The following is a 14,659-nucleotide window of genomic DNA, read 5'->3' as shown; positions in this document are numbered from 1 at the left end:
TTCTTATTTTAATTAGTAATTTGCAAGAGTCGACATTTTTCCTTGTCGTGTAGTAGTTGAATTAGACCTATATTATTTCTTCTGCTATAAGATAATTTTGATCGACAAAGGAAACGCGTTAGATTGGGCACCTTGTGATTGGTCCATGTTAACACTCATGCTTTTTGTCAATATTCATTATTTGATTAACATGTAATTCAAGAAGCATTTGAATGGATTTGTGAGTGTGACCATAAATAAGATTGGAAATGAGAAAAATGGACTTTGTATTGTACATTCATATATGTTTTTTAAGAAAATAATCACTATCCATGAAAAGAGATACATGAAGAAAAGAGATACATGAAGAAAAGAGATAAACAATCAATTTCATTTTTAAACTATTATTCTCTTATTAATTTAGTCTTTAAATTATTAGAATCAATTAAAAGATCTCTACATTATTATTTCCTTCAACTATTTAATAATTGAGTTAAACCTTTGAAGGACTAAATAAGGACTAAATAGCTTAATGAAAGATTAGTTTAAATTTTTTTAGTTGATTTTAATATTTTAAGAACTAAATTGATAAAATAATGATAATTTGAAGAATAAATTGAATATTGAATATTACGAAAACATTTGTAATGGGTTATTATTGACTAACAATGTATGATGATGCGGTCAAATTGGTTTACAAGTACGATGAATACCAATGACATGGAGATATCCATTAGGCAATCTATTTAAATTTCACCATAGAGAAGAAACATAAAGGAAACTCACACCCAATTGAAAAAGTTTTTATTTGGTTGTTGCTATGAGGTTGAGGAAAAAAAAAAGAAAAAAAATATGAAAAAGAAGTGAAAAGAAGAAGAAAAAAAGGTTTTGAAAAAGAAAAACAAAAAGAGTATGGAATAATGTTGTGCAAATAAGTAGTATGATTGGTGTGACAACTTGGGATTAAGGAAGAAGTTTGATCGAGATTGCGTTGCTTGAAACTTTGTAGATTAATCACTCCCTTAGGTTTAGGCAAGTTTTTGTTTCGATTAGCTTTATGAATTATCCCTTATTTGTTAATCAAGTCACATTACAAACTTAACAGACCCTTTTGATTCTTGCTTTTGTATTTTTAATATGATTTTTGAATGAATGCATAATTTAGTCTTTTGTTTGCAAGATTGTTGGATGAGTGTTAAATCCTTGCCTTTGTGTGTTTTTCATCCCTCAATGAATTTTTGCTAGGTGTGATTCATGATGTGAGCTTGTATTGTTTTAGAATGTTTTGTATGATTTTTGTACTTAGGATTCGTTTCGTTTACATGTTGTTGTTGTTGTAGGGTAGTGGTAAGCATTTACTTTGTTTGTGCGTTTTTTGTGTTGAGCCATACATTTATTTTTGTTTTTCAAAACTTGTTGATTCACGATTCTTTGGTTTATTACTTTTGATTATTTGATTTATTTGACATTGTTTGAGGACAAACAACATTTCAAGTTGGGGAGAGTTTGAAAAGTGCCAAAATTTCATTATTTTGAGTGTATATTTGTGACACTTATCGATTCTATTCTTTTTGTTTTTATAATAAAATCCTAACTTTTGTGTAAATATTCATATACTTGAGTTTTGATTCGTTTTATGTACCATTTGATAGTTTTCCTTTGTTTTATAGGTATTGATGCATATCGGAGCCTCAAGTAATAAAGTGTCGAAGGCACGACTTTGATTACCCAGTTTTTGAGCAATAAGAAGAAATTTCTGCAGAAGCGCGCTAAGCCAAGCTGTAGCGCGCTAATAGATTCAATCATAGAGGAAGAGCATTCTTCATGAGCTCAGAGCATTCTTCATGAGCTCGTTTAGCGCGGTTAGCTCACTAAGCGAGATGTCTTTTATTGTAGTAGATATTTAGGAATAAAGTGTAAGTTTTCTTAGCCAGAATAGCTCGCTTAGCAAGCCTGCATAGATTTTGTTTATATGTTCTTCATTTGTAACATTTTTTGTTATGGTTTTCGGGGGATTTTTGACCCAAACTCCGTCAATATCGTTCTTAGGTTAGATTAGGTTAGAAAACAACTATGAAGCTTGCATTTGGATAATTGGAAGTGGATTGATCATCGATCGGAGCTGACAAACCGGGATATTTTAGGTTCATTTCTCTTCCTCTTTGTGTATTCTCTCTTAGTTGGGTTTGTATATATATTTACTTTGAACTCATAAATATTTGCCGTCCATGGTGTTATATTTAATCTACTTTACAAATCTTTGTCGATTGTTATCTTGGATTTTTCCTCTTTGTTGGGGTTTTGGGTTGTTATAGACATATACTGCTAGAATCCATATTTAGGATGATTATTTGTTAGTTTATAGACTTTAGAGATAGATTTAGAGCTAACATTCACTTAGGTATTTGTGCTTAATGTCGCTGTGTTGTGCTGAGAGATCGTCGGCGCGAGCAACACGGTTGTTTTCTATTTTGTCGAGGTGTGTGGAGAGATCGCCGCTGAAATGATACAGTGATTTAGTGGTTGACACGTAATGACATAGACGAGTATCGTAGGTTGAGTATAACTGCTTGATAGGTTTAAGTATGTGACGAGTGAGTATGGTTGCATGCCTGATAAGTTAATTATGTTCGAAGAATGTATTTATTTTTTGTTCATATCTTTTATTTTTCGTTTTTACTTTCAACCCACTAATCATCTTGTCTTGGTACCTGGCCATGAAGTACAAGATGGTTTATATATATATATATATATATATATATATATATATATATATATATATATATATATATATATATATATATATATATATATATATATATATATATATATATATATATATATATATATATATATATATATATATATATATTTACTTTGAACTCATAAATATTTGTCGTCCATGGTGTTATATTTAATCTACTTTACAAATCTTTATCGATTGTTATCTTGGATTTTTCCTCTTTGTTGGGGTTTTGGGTTGTTATAGACATATACTGCTAGAATCCATATTTAGGATGATTATTTGTTAGTTTATAGACTTTAGAGATAGATTTAGAGCTAACATTCACTTAGGTATTTGTGCTTAATGTAGCTGTGTTGGTTGTGTTGTGCTGAGAGATCGTCGGCGCGGGCAACACGGTTGTTTTCTATTTTGTCGAGGTGTGTGGAGAGATCGCCGCTGAAATGATACAGTGATTTAGTGGTTGACACGTAATGACATAGACGAGTATCGTAGGTTGAGTATAACTGCTCGATAGGTTTAAGTATGTGACGAGTGAGTATGGTTGCATGCCTGATAAGTTAATTATGTTCGAAGAATGTATTTATTTTTTGTTCATATCTTTTATTTTTCGTTTTTACTTTCAACCCACTAATCATCTTGTCTTGGTACCTGGCTATGAAGTACAAGATGGTTAGTGGGCGAGTTGGTGTAATAAAGGGAAATCAGGAATTAGTAAGGCAGTGCTACCAAGATAGCTTAGAGCTGAAAAAGAATATCAACAAATAACTCATGTCGGATGCACACAAAATCCACCATGTGGACTTAGACTCACAGGGAGACCCGGCTGAAGATAGTTTGACCCCCATATAAGAGCTAAAGAACATTCAGATTGGACCCGAGAAATATCAAACAACTCATATTGGAATAGCCATTCCAAAAGAAGAAGAGAATAAGATTGTCCTGTTGTTGCGAGACAACGTAAACCTTTTCGCTTGGGCACGTGCAGATACGCCAGCGATAAACCCAGATGTGGTGTTTCATCAACTATCCATATAGTGCACATAGTAAAGTTTTCACCCAAAGAAAGCAAAAGGAGGGCAAAAAAAGGAGGAAGGTCGTAACCGAGGAAGTAAAAAATTGTTAGAAGCCAAGTTAATATAGGAGATCAAATATCCCACTTGGTTGGCTAAAGTAGTGATGGTAAAAAAGAATTCAGGAAAATGGTAGGTGTGCATGGATTTCAAGGACCTAGTCAAGGTGTACCCTTAAGATCCATATCCATTACTCATTATTTATAGGCTTATTAATGGTGCGTCCAATTTCAAAATGTTGAGCTTCATGCACGCCTATTTTGGATACAACAAAATTAGGATGAGTTTTAATGACACCCCAAAGACAACGTCCATGGTAAGCAAGAATAACTACCACTATGACGTCATGCCTTTTGGGCTTAAAAATGCAAGATCAGTGTATCAAAGGCTTATGGACACTATGTTTTCCATGCAGATATGTCAGAATAAGGAGGTGTATATCGACATAATGGTCATCAAAACTCCTGACGAAGGTCGAAATTACAACAACCTAAAGGAGACGTTATCATTGGTAAGAAGGTTCAACATGCGGCTAAATTCGAACAAGTGCTCATTTGGGATACAAGCGGGAAAATTTCTAGGCTTCATGTTAACCATGTGGGGAATAGGACAGAAGACTGACAGGGAGGATAACAACATTCTCCAGGTTCTTAGCTTGTTCAGGAGATAAGTTCGTTCACTTGTTTGCTACACTTAAGAAGGAAAACAATTTTTAGTGGACAAAAGACTGTGAAAAGGCTTTCCAACAGTTGAAAAATTTGTTGTTAGCCCCACGAATACTCTCCAAGGCTGTCCAAAAGAAGGATCACCATCGATGCTATATGTATTTGCCACGGAGAAAGCTCTAAGCTCATTCTTGGTCCGGGAAGGTTAGGATAGATAAATGTTGGTCTATTTCTCCAGCAAAGTCTGAAAGGGGGCCAAACTACGCTATTAAAAAATTAAGCGGTTGGGTTTGGAAGTTGTGACTATGACGAGGAAATTGAGGCCTTATTCCAGGGACATCCAATGGTTTTTAGAACCAATTATCCAGACAAGCAATTACCGAAAATCCATATCTAGCAAGCTGAATGATGGCCTGGTCGGTGGAGCTGTCAGAGTATGACATCATTGTACCCACGAAGGACTCCTTATGCCTTTGATTCTTATCAATGGGTGGGACGTCCAATCTGAAAGGGAGTAGAACATGCATATATTATTGAAGGGGCTGGGAGAAGTGCTTTCAGAATAGGCTCTATTTCAATTTCTAGACCAACAATAATCAGGTAGAGTATGAAGCTCTGATAGCAGGAATGAAGTTGGCTCGTGAAGTAAGAGCAACCCACCTTTGAGCTAGAAATGACTCTCAGTTGGTCACTAACTAGGTATAGAGAGATTACCAAACAAATTAACCATTATTATACCTGTAACAAATCCTCAAGATGTCAATAGAGTTTGAGACGTTTGAAATAGTGTATGTTCCCCTGAAGAAAATGTCTGGGATGACTTGTTGCCAAAGCTCGTCACTACTAAAAAATATGGTCTAAATAGAATAGTGATACATAAGACTCTCGACTACCCAAGTACTGAAGTCGATGATGTTATGATGATTGAGAGTAGGGGTGGAAAACAGGCCGCTCGCCCCGCCCTGCCTAAAGCCCGCCAAAAAGTGAGCGGGGCGGGCAAGTAAAATGGGCATAAAAATCATGCCCGCCCCCGCAAAGATGGCTGGTTGGCGGGCTACGGACTTGCCCGTCTATTTTTTTATTGATTTTGCTTTCATTTTTTTAATAGATTAATACTCTTTTTTTTTTTACATTTCAATTAAATTTTTTACTTATTTTTTAGAACAATTTTTTATAAAGTATCTTTTAAATAAATTTTAACTAAAAAGATATTGCATATATTTACAAATAAATGTATAAAATAAAACCATGAAAAAATTGAATTACTAGAATTAACTAAAAAAGGGCAGGCTTATGGCAAGACGAACTTAACAAATAGGTGAGGCAAACTTTAGCAGGTGGCGGGCTTTGGCGGGGCGAGCTTAGGCGTGCGGCAGGTTTTGGCGGGGCGAGCTTTGGTGGGCGTCGGGTCCATAATCCCAACCAACCCGCCATTTTATAGAGGGTGCGCGGGCCGGTTCGACGGACCATTGCCCGTTTTGCCACCCCTAATTGAGAGTAGAGAAAAGTGGATGACTCGTATCATCGAATACCTGCCCAAAGAGCATCTACCAGAAGAGGAGACAAAAACTATAAAGATATGAAGGCGCGTTGCTCGATATGTCACGGTGGCTGATTAACTTTACAGAATGGGCAGATCAATGCTCGTGTTAAGATGCATCACGAAGGAAGAAATAAATTTAAGTTTGGTCGAGGTACACTGAAGTATTTTTAGTAGTCACATAAGAAGGAGAGCCTTAAAAAACTAACTTCTAAAGATCAGGTACTACTGGCCAGTTGCCAGAGATGCTCATAAACAACATCAAATTTATTAATCAAGCCGAATATATAAGAGATAAAACAATTTTTCTTCAACCAATCAAATTTTCTATACACAAAAGTTAATAATCAAACTCTTAACTATTTACTTAAAAAGATTAAATTGTTTATTAGTGAACCAATCAATTGTTAGTATTTGATATAGTCAATAGGCTTACTTAAAAAATCTATTACATAAAAAACAATCCAAAAATCTAAGTTTGAATTGGTAACATGTTAACTTACTAATGTTGACTTTAAACCAGAATCCTTGATAGTACATTTCATCCTAATCTAACAACATCCAATTTCCTGATACACACGTCAACACATTATATCTCCACCTGTAAGGTCGGTATTAGGGACCACTATCCACCCATCATAATTTCAAAACTCTTTCTCCCTACTCATGGATCTTCCTTCCCCTTCACCATTACCCTTTCCCCTATATAATTAAACAACCCACAAAAACAGATAAATAATTTTAGTTACAGCTTCCTTAATCTTCCACGTGTCCATAACGAATCTTCCTCACTCCCTACTTCTTTCTCCCTTAACCAAATCCTAGTCAACAGATACCATTATCACGTCCATACTCCCGCCACGCGTCCATAATATTCTAAGTCAGCAGCAACACACGCTTATGTCGAATCTCTTCCTATAATAACAACCAAATCCAAATTAGTATTATGTGTAATTTGTTTTACTTCAATTAGAATGAATACTCATCTTCCTAATCATAGGGATCGCCGCATCCTATCATTCCCGGCGGTTCATCCTTGCGAAGGAATATCCACCGCAACACTCGTCGCTTCTCTAATCACTCTCTCGCAAACCATATGCAATTTCCAACCTCAAATATTTCCAACACAAAAACGAAACGCAAGAGAAACCATACGTCAAATTTCCATCATTTCAATATTCCTCCACGAAATTCAAGACAATTATTCCTTAATCCCTAACTCAATTATCATCTCTTTCTCAGAGCTTCACTTCACTTTACAAAAGATTCATTTCTTAATGCAAGATTGTACTCTTGAAGGTGCTAACCTTTTATTGCTCTCGAAATCGAAACAAGTGGCGGAACACTTTTGCTCTCTTATTCGCGCCGTCGCAACATCACTAGACGTTTTGCCTTTACACAGAATCGAAATTTGCGACGAAGTGAAGGAGTTAGTTGAGATGGTAGCAAAGCAAGCGAGGAAAGCTAAATTTGAAGTGAACCCCAGTGACGAGATTGCGACGAAAAAACTCTATTCAGTTCTTCATCAATTCGAGAGAGGAACAGAGCCAAAACTTCATATCATGCAGGAGATTCTCGATTACTTAAAAATCAAAAACTGGAACGATTGCAACAAAGAAATCAAGTTCATAGAAAACGAGATAAGCTTATTAGAGTATCGTGATTGCAACGAACGTGAACTTCCATTGTTGAGTAGCTTGGTTGGATTTTTAAGCTACTGTAGGGTAGTGATATTCGAATTCGAATCACTGGATCAAAATTCAGATCAATCCGAAGCTCGTATCAGCACCGAGATAATATCTATAACATGTCTGAATCCAGACGATTTCCGATGTCCAATTTCACTCGAATTGATGACAGATCCAGTAACAATTTCAACCGGACAAACCTACGACCGTGCCTCAATTTATAAATGGCTTAAAGCAGGAAACAAAACATGTCCCAAAACAGGAGAAAATCTTAACAGCACAGAGTTAGTCCCAAACACAGCGCTAAAGAAGCTTATCCAACAATTTTGCACCGACAACGGAGTTTCATTTTCCAAATCATGTAACCGCAACCGAGATATAACCAAAACAATTTCACCAGGTAGTTCTGCAGCAGCACATGCTATACAGTTTCTGTCATGGTTTCTAACACGAAGGCTCGTGTTCGGAACAGAGAAACAGAAGAACAAAGCAGCTTACGAGATTCGTTTGTTAACTAGGTCGAGTATTTTCAACAGAGCGTGTTTGATTGAAGTTGGAACGGTGCCGCCATTGTTGGAGCTTTTAGCCACGGAAGATAAAACGACACAAGAGAATGCTATCTCTGCTTTGATGAAGCTTTCAAAGCATAGTAACGGGCCTGAAAATATAATGGGCCATAACGGTTTAAAGCCCATTATATCGGTACTTAAAAATGGGCTTAGTCTTGAGGCCCAACAAATCGCAGCAGCTATAATCTTCTATCTTTGTTCAGTGAAAGAATACAGAAAATCAATAGGTGAAAATCAAGACGCGATTCCGTGTTTAGTTGAGTTAGTTAAACAAGGAACAACATGCGGGAAAAAGAACGCTGTTGTTGCGATTTTCGGACTTCTTTTGCTACCAAGAAATCACCAACGCGTGATTGAAGCCGGTGCTGTTCACGCGCTTGTTTCTATTTTACATCCTTCGTATAACTATAAAGAGGAACTTGTTACTGAAGCTTTGGCTGTTATTGCGGCACTAGCTGAGAATTTCGATGGAGCGAACGCTGTGTTGGAAGCTTCGGCGTTAACGTTAATTACCGGGATGTTGCGATCTGCTACTTCGCGTGCTGGGAAGGAACACTGTGCTTCGATTTTGTTGTCGCTTTGTGTTAATGTAGGTGCGGATGTTGTTGGTGTTCTTGCTAAGGATATTACGCTTATGCCCTTGCTTTATTCGCTTCTTACGGATGGTACTGCTCATGCTGCTAAGAAAGCGCGTTTTCTCATTCAGATTCTACAGGATTTTAACGAAACAGCAAGTTCGAGATTGAAAGGTTCTTCAATTTTGCGTCAATTGAATGGGTTGGAACTTAGGAATTAGGGTATTTTTTGTGAATATATACGTATACTTTTTTTGTGTAAATACTGTAACATACATAGGATTGGTTATCATTGGAACAATTGAGATTTTGTGAAACTAGCTCTCTGTGTTTTTTATCCTCGAGAGCTAGTTTTAATAAGTGAGCTTCAACTTAGAAACTGGAAGCTTATGATTATTCTGTATCTGGTATACTTGTGAAATAAAGTGGTGTGAAATTAATGAATAAGTCAGTAAACATTATTTCAAGTTTTCTTTTTGTTTATTTTGATACTTTGGCCAATTAACCATGGTTGGTTACTTTTAAATGTGTCTCTAGATACTATTCCAAATTAGGATTCTTACGTACGGATAACACTTGTGAGAGGAATATAAATTGATTATTTATCAGCAAATCTGCTATTGAAGTTTGAAACATGCATCATGACAGTACTTACATTTAAGGACATACAAGGCCTTTTTCAAATTGTGTATACCTTTGACTCCTGCCCCTTAACTTCAAAACGAGGAGGTTGTCCTGCATATACGTCCTATTTTAATGGTTTATTTAAGAAAGACTTGACATGCATCACTAATATAGCTTTATTCATTATAACTTCTCTCTTTGAACTTAACTTTTTAAGATCCATTGCACATCAATATGCTTCTTTTGTCACGGAAAATGGACTAACTCACTCTTTGGAAAATGGAAATGTCCACCCCTTTACTTCTTTTTTTTTCAGTTATGTTAGAAAATACTAAAATAGTACCTTTTACTTATGGTCAAATTGCTTCTTTATCCTTCATTTCTTAACCAACCAGACCAGCTGAAGCTTTGTAAATTTTGCTTTTTAAACCTCCTTTGTGCATTTTTCTAATTTTAGGGTTTTTATTTTGAAGTAGAAATGGTGTATTTTATGTCTTCAAAGATTGTTACCTTAATTAATTACATTACAATAGAAGACAAAATCTTAAATATTTTGCATTGTTTCTTCAAAATTTAATGAGGACAAAGTGTCCTTGTTTTTCTTCAATAAGGACAAAACCATAACAAAAGGAAACATGATGTGTGTCTTAGTTTTAGCAGATAAGGGTTGAAGTTTTGAAGACAGGATATAGAAATTTTAACCATTTTTACTGTACAGACTCCACAGAACAGAATGAAGTGAAACAAAATAGCTGCTGTTGTTTTAATTCATGTTGTCCATAAGTGTTTTTTTAATTTAAGGTCATGTTTTGTATATACTATGAGCTTTACATAGATGAATTGCGACTCCATGTGATCCCCATAATAGGATGTATGGTTTATACCTCTAGTTAGATAAAGATGAATTTGTTGTAGAAAAATATTAATTAGATGAGATTTACTATTTGAGCCCCGTCAAGAATCAAATTTAAATAATTTATCAATTATTTAAGAATTATACTCGTCTTTGGTTGTAATTGGACAAATTGAAATTTATTTATTGATTGATCACGACTCTTTCAATTTCTACTATATAATTGAAAGATCATTTTCAACAAAGAAAATTGTCAAGACTTAGTTAAAAAATAAAATTGAACCTGATTTTTTACGAGATAACATGAGAGATATTGAAAGGAAAATTAATACAACTGATAACCAAAAAAATTTAATACAAGTGTTAGTGTTGAGTCTATTATTTATGATTTCAAATCATATAAAGCAATTGTTTTGAGGTATTTTTTAGGTTATGTAAATCAATTTTTGATGATCAACTCTATATTTATTTTAAATTAAACATTTTATATAAAATATGATTTTCATATTTATTTACAGAGAGAAAGGAGCAAGATAGAATTGCCACTTGAAAATGGTGAAGTATTCATGGAAGAATGATGAAAAGCACTTCAAAATCAATTGCAAAGAGTCGTGAAAATAGTTGCAGAGAACAATCAAATGGCGACATAATAAAGAAAAGTGAAATGAACAAATGGCTTAAAATATTTATACGTGTATGAAAAAGGAAAGTGAAAAGGAAAAAAACCCATATCTAGAAATTCAATAAGTAAAAAGACCAAGCAAAAACCAATGAATTAAGTACATGTAGTCAAGAGTATCGTCCAAATCATCATATCAAAGGTAGTTCCCAAAAAACCATCATCAGAAACCTATTGATAGGACATCACACTACTAGCCTTAGACAAGCATGTAGGAGACGATTCGAGAGATAAATTTCAAAGACTCACATCATTTGATAACATAAAGGTATAAGAATATCAAGAGACTAGAGGGAAAATACAGGTTGAAGATGAAGAAAACTCCACGAAAGTCACTTTTAAGCCCTAGATACAAGAAGAGTCACAAGTCCAAACCGGGTGTGGAGGGAACTATTACTACCTTGGCTAAGGCAGGACTAAAGAAAGCCCATTAGCATTTTGAGTTATAGGCTAAAATCGTAGTTGGTCCTAATCGGTCTCAACCCTAAACTTAATCTTGGAACAAGGACTTCAATCCAGTCATTAATCCCAATCTGGAGGACAGAAGGAAAAATATTTATTTCGATATTGCATGGTTAGCATAAGGTTCTAGGACCTGTGGAACAGACATGGATATGCCCTATAAACACCTGATCCAAATAAAAAATTAAAGCAGAGTTGTCAGATAACAAAATGAATTATATATTGACATTTGTTGGTCTAGACGACTATGATTGAAGCTGAGGGACGAAAGCCATCATAAACACTAATAAGGCCCTTATATGAAGGATCATAGACGAAAAAATCAAGATACATAAAATCACTATTTTTTGTCTTATTTATTCACTAACTTAGATGTCAAAGTGTTTTGCACGTACCACCCTTCTCCACCCCCTCCATGCCAAGAAGGAACTCCCAAAAACAAAGCACTACATGACATTGTCATCTTATCGGTTGTCAACTTACTATGGAGACATTTTGGTCCGGATAAGATTAGAGGGTATTGTAAATATTAGATTCATGGATAAGTTTGTTTATGAATCTTCGAGAGAAGTGTTGCACATGTTAGGAGAATGGATAACATCTACATTTGAATAGGTAAAAAGGTGTAGAGTAATGGTTGAAATGCCTATTATGTTTGGAATTGAGAGAATTGTATAATATATTAGAAAATTACATTGAATGCTAAAAAAGAAAAAGAAACAGAAAATTACATTAGAATTAAGATTATGGATTATAAAAAAAAAAAGATTATGTGACATGTAAAATGATGATATGTCAACCTCAAAACTTTGGATACTTGTTTAATAAATAATAAAACTAATAGATTGGTACTCTCTTTTTTTCTATTTTCAAGTCTTTTTCTGGTCTAAATCCTAAAGTTTCAACAAAAAGTACATAGTACATAAATGTATCATTGAAAAAACTCAAAACATCATATGAATTCTATTTTTAGCAACCAATGGTGTTAGTTACATGGCTAGACAGTGAGTGAATTCCGAAGAAAGAAAAGTTTCTTGTAGCTACAATACAGGTTCACCAGTCACCACTTCACACTTGTTGCGGTCAACAACTGTAACTTCACCCAAACTTAGATAAGTGTCTCCTATTTATATCAATTTTCATTTACACTATTAATATTGTTTAAACTACAAACATTAGACAAAATTATCTAGTAAACAATTTTCATTTACACTAGTAAATTGTTTTAATCTTCTTCTATCTTCAGTTTCTTCTTTGCATGCTGTAGCCATGGCTAACACTGATGCAATAAGGACTGCCATTGGAATAATCGGTTGGTGCACAAAGGGACCTCTATATTATTTTAATACAAGCTTTAAAATATAAGCATGTAATTTTTCATGTAAAAAATTTATACATTACCATTATTTATTTTTTGATAACATTGTTCATTTATTTGCAGGAAATGTCATCTCATTTTGTTTATTCATGTCTCCCTTGTAAATTTCTCTAACTTTTTCTCTTCAATCTTGTATTTTTTGGTTGGATTTTAGCACTGATAATTAATGGTAAATATGTATTTGTAATATATATGCAGACCTACATTTATTAAAATATGGAAAGCAAAATCAGTGCAAGATTTCAAGCCAGATCCATATGTGGTAACAATACTCAATTGTGCAATGTGGTCATTCTATGGAATGCCCTTCATAAGTGAAAGCAACACTCTTGTCATCACAATTAATGGCTTTGGTTTCTTCCTTGAGATTATCTACACTTCCATTTTCTTCATATACTCAAACGCCAGTAAACGTGTAAGAAACACATCTTTCTTCTTTTCATTATTTTAAAAATCAATTTGAACCTAATTAGACGGTTCAAATGGTTGAAAGTTGAACCCGTGAACTTACATTTGACCAAAAGTTAGATACGATGTCATATTCGTTTTTTTTTTAATATTAGTAGTTCTTTAACTTAATAATTCATATTATCGATTTTATAACGTTGACCTAACTGGTTGATGGATTGGATGAATTTAACGAATTTCAGAAGAAGATCTCGTTGGCCATTCTTGCGGAAACTGTCTTCCTTTTGTTGGTGATATTTATCGTCATGTATTTTATGGACAGCCAAAAGGAAAGAAGGTTGGTGGTTGGATTTATATGCATAATCTTCAACATCCTTATGTACTTTTCACCCTTAACTGTCATGGTACGTTTGATTATTCAGTGTTTTTGGTTTGCATAATAGCAGCTACTGTTGCCCCTTTTTATATACTTAAAATTTGTTTCTTTACATGTTGAAAAAAGTACAGAGACAAGTCATTAGAACAAAGAGTGTGAAGTATATGCCATTCTTACTTTCACTTGCCAACTTCCTCAATGGACTTGTTTGGACAACTTATGCACTTCTTAAATGGGATCCATTCATAGTGGTAATCTATCTATCTTGTTCTAAGGATCTATATTCTGCTTAACTTCATATTTTGTTTGAAATGGTTAGTCCTTTGATTAAGCTTTGGGATTAAGCTGATGATACCTTCTAAGAGAATAAAATGTTTGAATGCATAGGTTCCCAACGGCTTGGGAGCAATTTCTGGATTTGCTCAGCTCGTTCTTTATGGAATTTACTATCGATCAACGAAGTGGGACGAAGACGCGCCGTCTAATATCAACATGGTATGATATTGGCTTGGGTTGAAAGAAAGACAGAACAAGTTCAAAGGAAAAAGTTGTTCATTTCAATACATGCCAGAGGACTCGTGGGATTTTTCCCTTTTCCCTTTTTGTTTTTTAATAACAACTTATTTCATTTTGTTGAAATCATAGCACATTAGCATTGATCTATTGTAGAATAGAATTACTTGAGTTCATTATAGTGATTGTTGTGGGCATAAATGGTGTATATGCTCATTTGAGTTTTGCATAGATTTATTACAGGAGAGTTATAATCAAAGCAAATGACAGGGAAAATCGATATTTACGTATCATAAATGAATCATAGTTCAATGTTTCATTGAAAAACAAAAGGTTCATAGCCTTGACAACATATAATGTATGGATTTTGGAAGATAACAGATAGTCAAATTCGAGAAGTTTGGATTGAGGATCAAACTTCTAATCACATATTTAAAAGACCTAATTATTCGGTTTGGCACTTTGGCTTCGTTATGATAGTCTTTTTTTATAAACAAGAACAACCAAGCATGAATATTGACCTTTTTGAATATA

General features: G+C 34.3%; 2 protein-coding genes across 2 annotated transcripts; both read left to right on the top strand.

Annotated features, from left to right (window-relative positions):
• The first annotated feature begins 6,741 nt into the window (after positions 1–6,741).
• Positions 6,742–9,279, top strand: LOC131622390 (U-box domain-containing protein 19-like). Its single transcript, XM_058893418.1, has one exon. The coding sequence runs from the start codon at positions 6,975–6,977 to the stop codon at positions 9,051–9,053; it is 2,079 nt and encodes a 692-aa protein (XP_058749401.1). The 5' UTR covers positions 6,742–6,974; the 3' UTR covers positions 9,054–9,279.
• A 3,440-nt stretch (positions 9,280–12,719) lies between these two features.
• On the top strand, positions 12,720–14,489 carry LOC131622389 (bidirectional sugar transporter SWEET5). Its single transcript, XM_058893417.1, has 6 exons — positions 12,720–12,762; positions 12,892–12,928; positions 13,027–13,243; positions 13,479–13,640; positions 13,744–13,863; positions 14,000–14,489. Exons 1-6 carry the CDS (start codon positions 12,720–12,722, stop codon positions 14,111–14,113), a joined length of 693 nt encoding a protein of 230 aa, XP_058749400.1. The 3' UTR covers positions 14,114–14,489.
• Positions 14,490–14,659: the final 170 nt, after the last annotated feature.

The sequence above is a fragment of the Vicia villosa genome, unplaced genomic scaffold (assembly GCF_029867415.1).
Source record: "Vicia villosa cultivar HV-30 ecotype Madison, WI unplaced genomic scaffold, Vvil1.0 ctg.000029F_1_1_3, whole genome shotgun sequence".
Lineage (NCBI taxonomy): Eukaryota > Viridiplantae > Streptophyta > Magnoliopsida > Fabales > Fabaceae > Vicia > Vicia villosa.
This window is presented reverse-complemented; position numbering and strand designations above follow the sequence as displayed.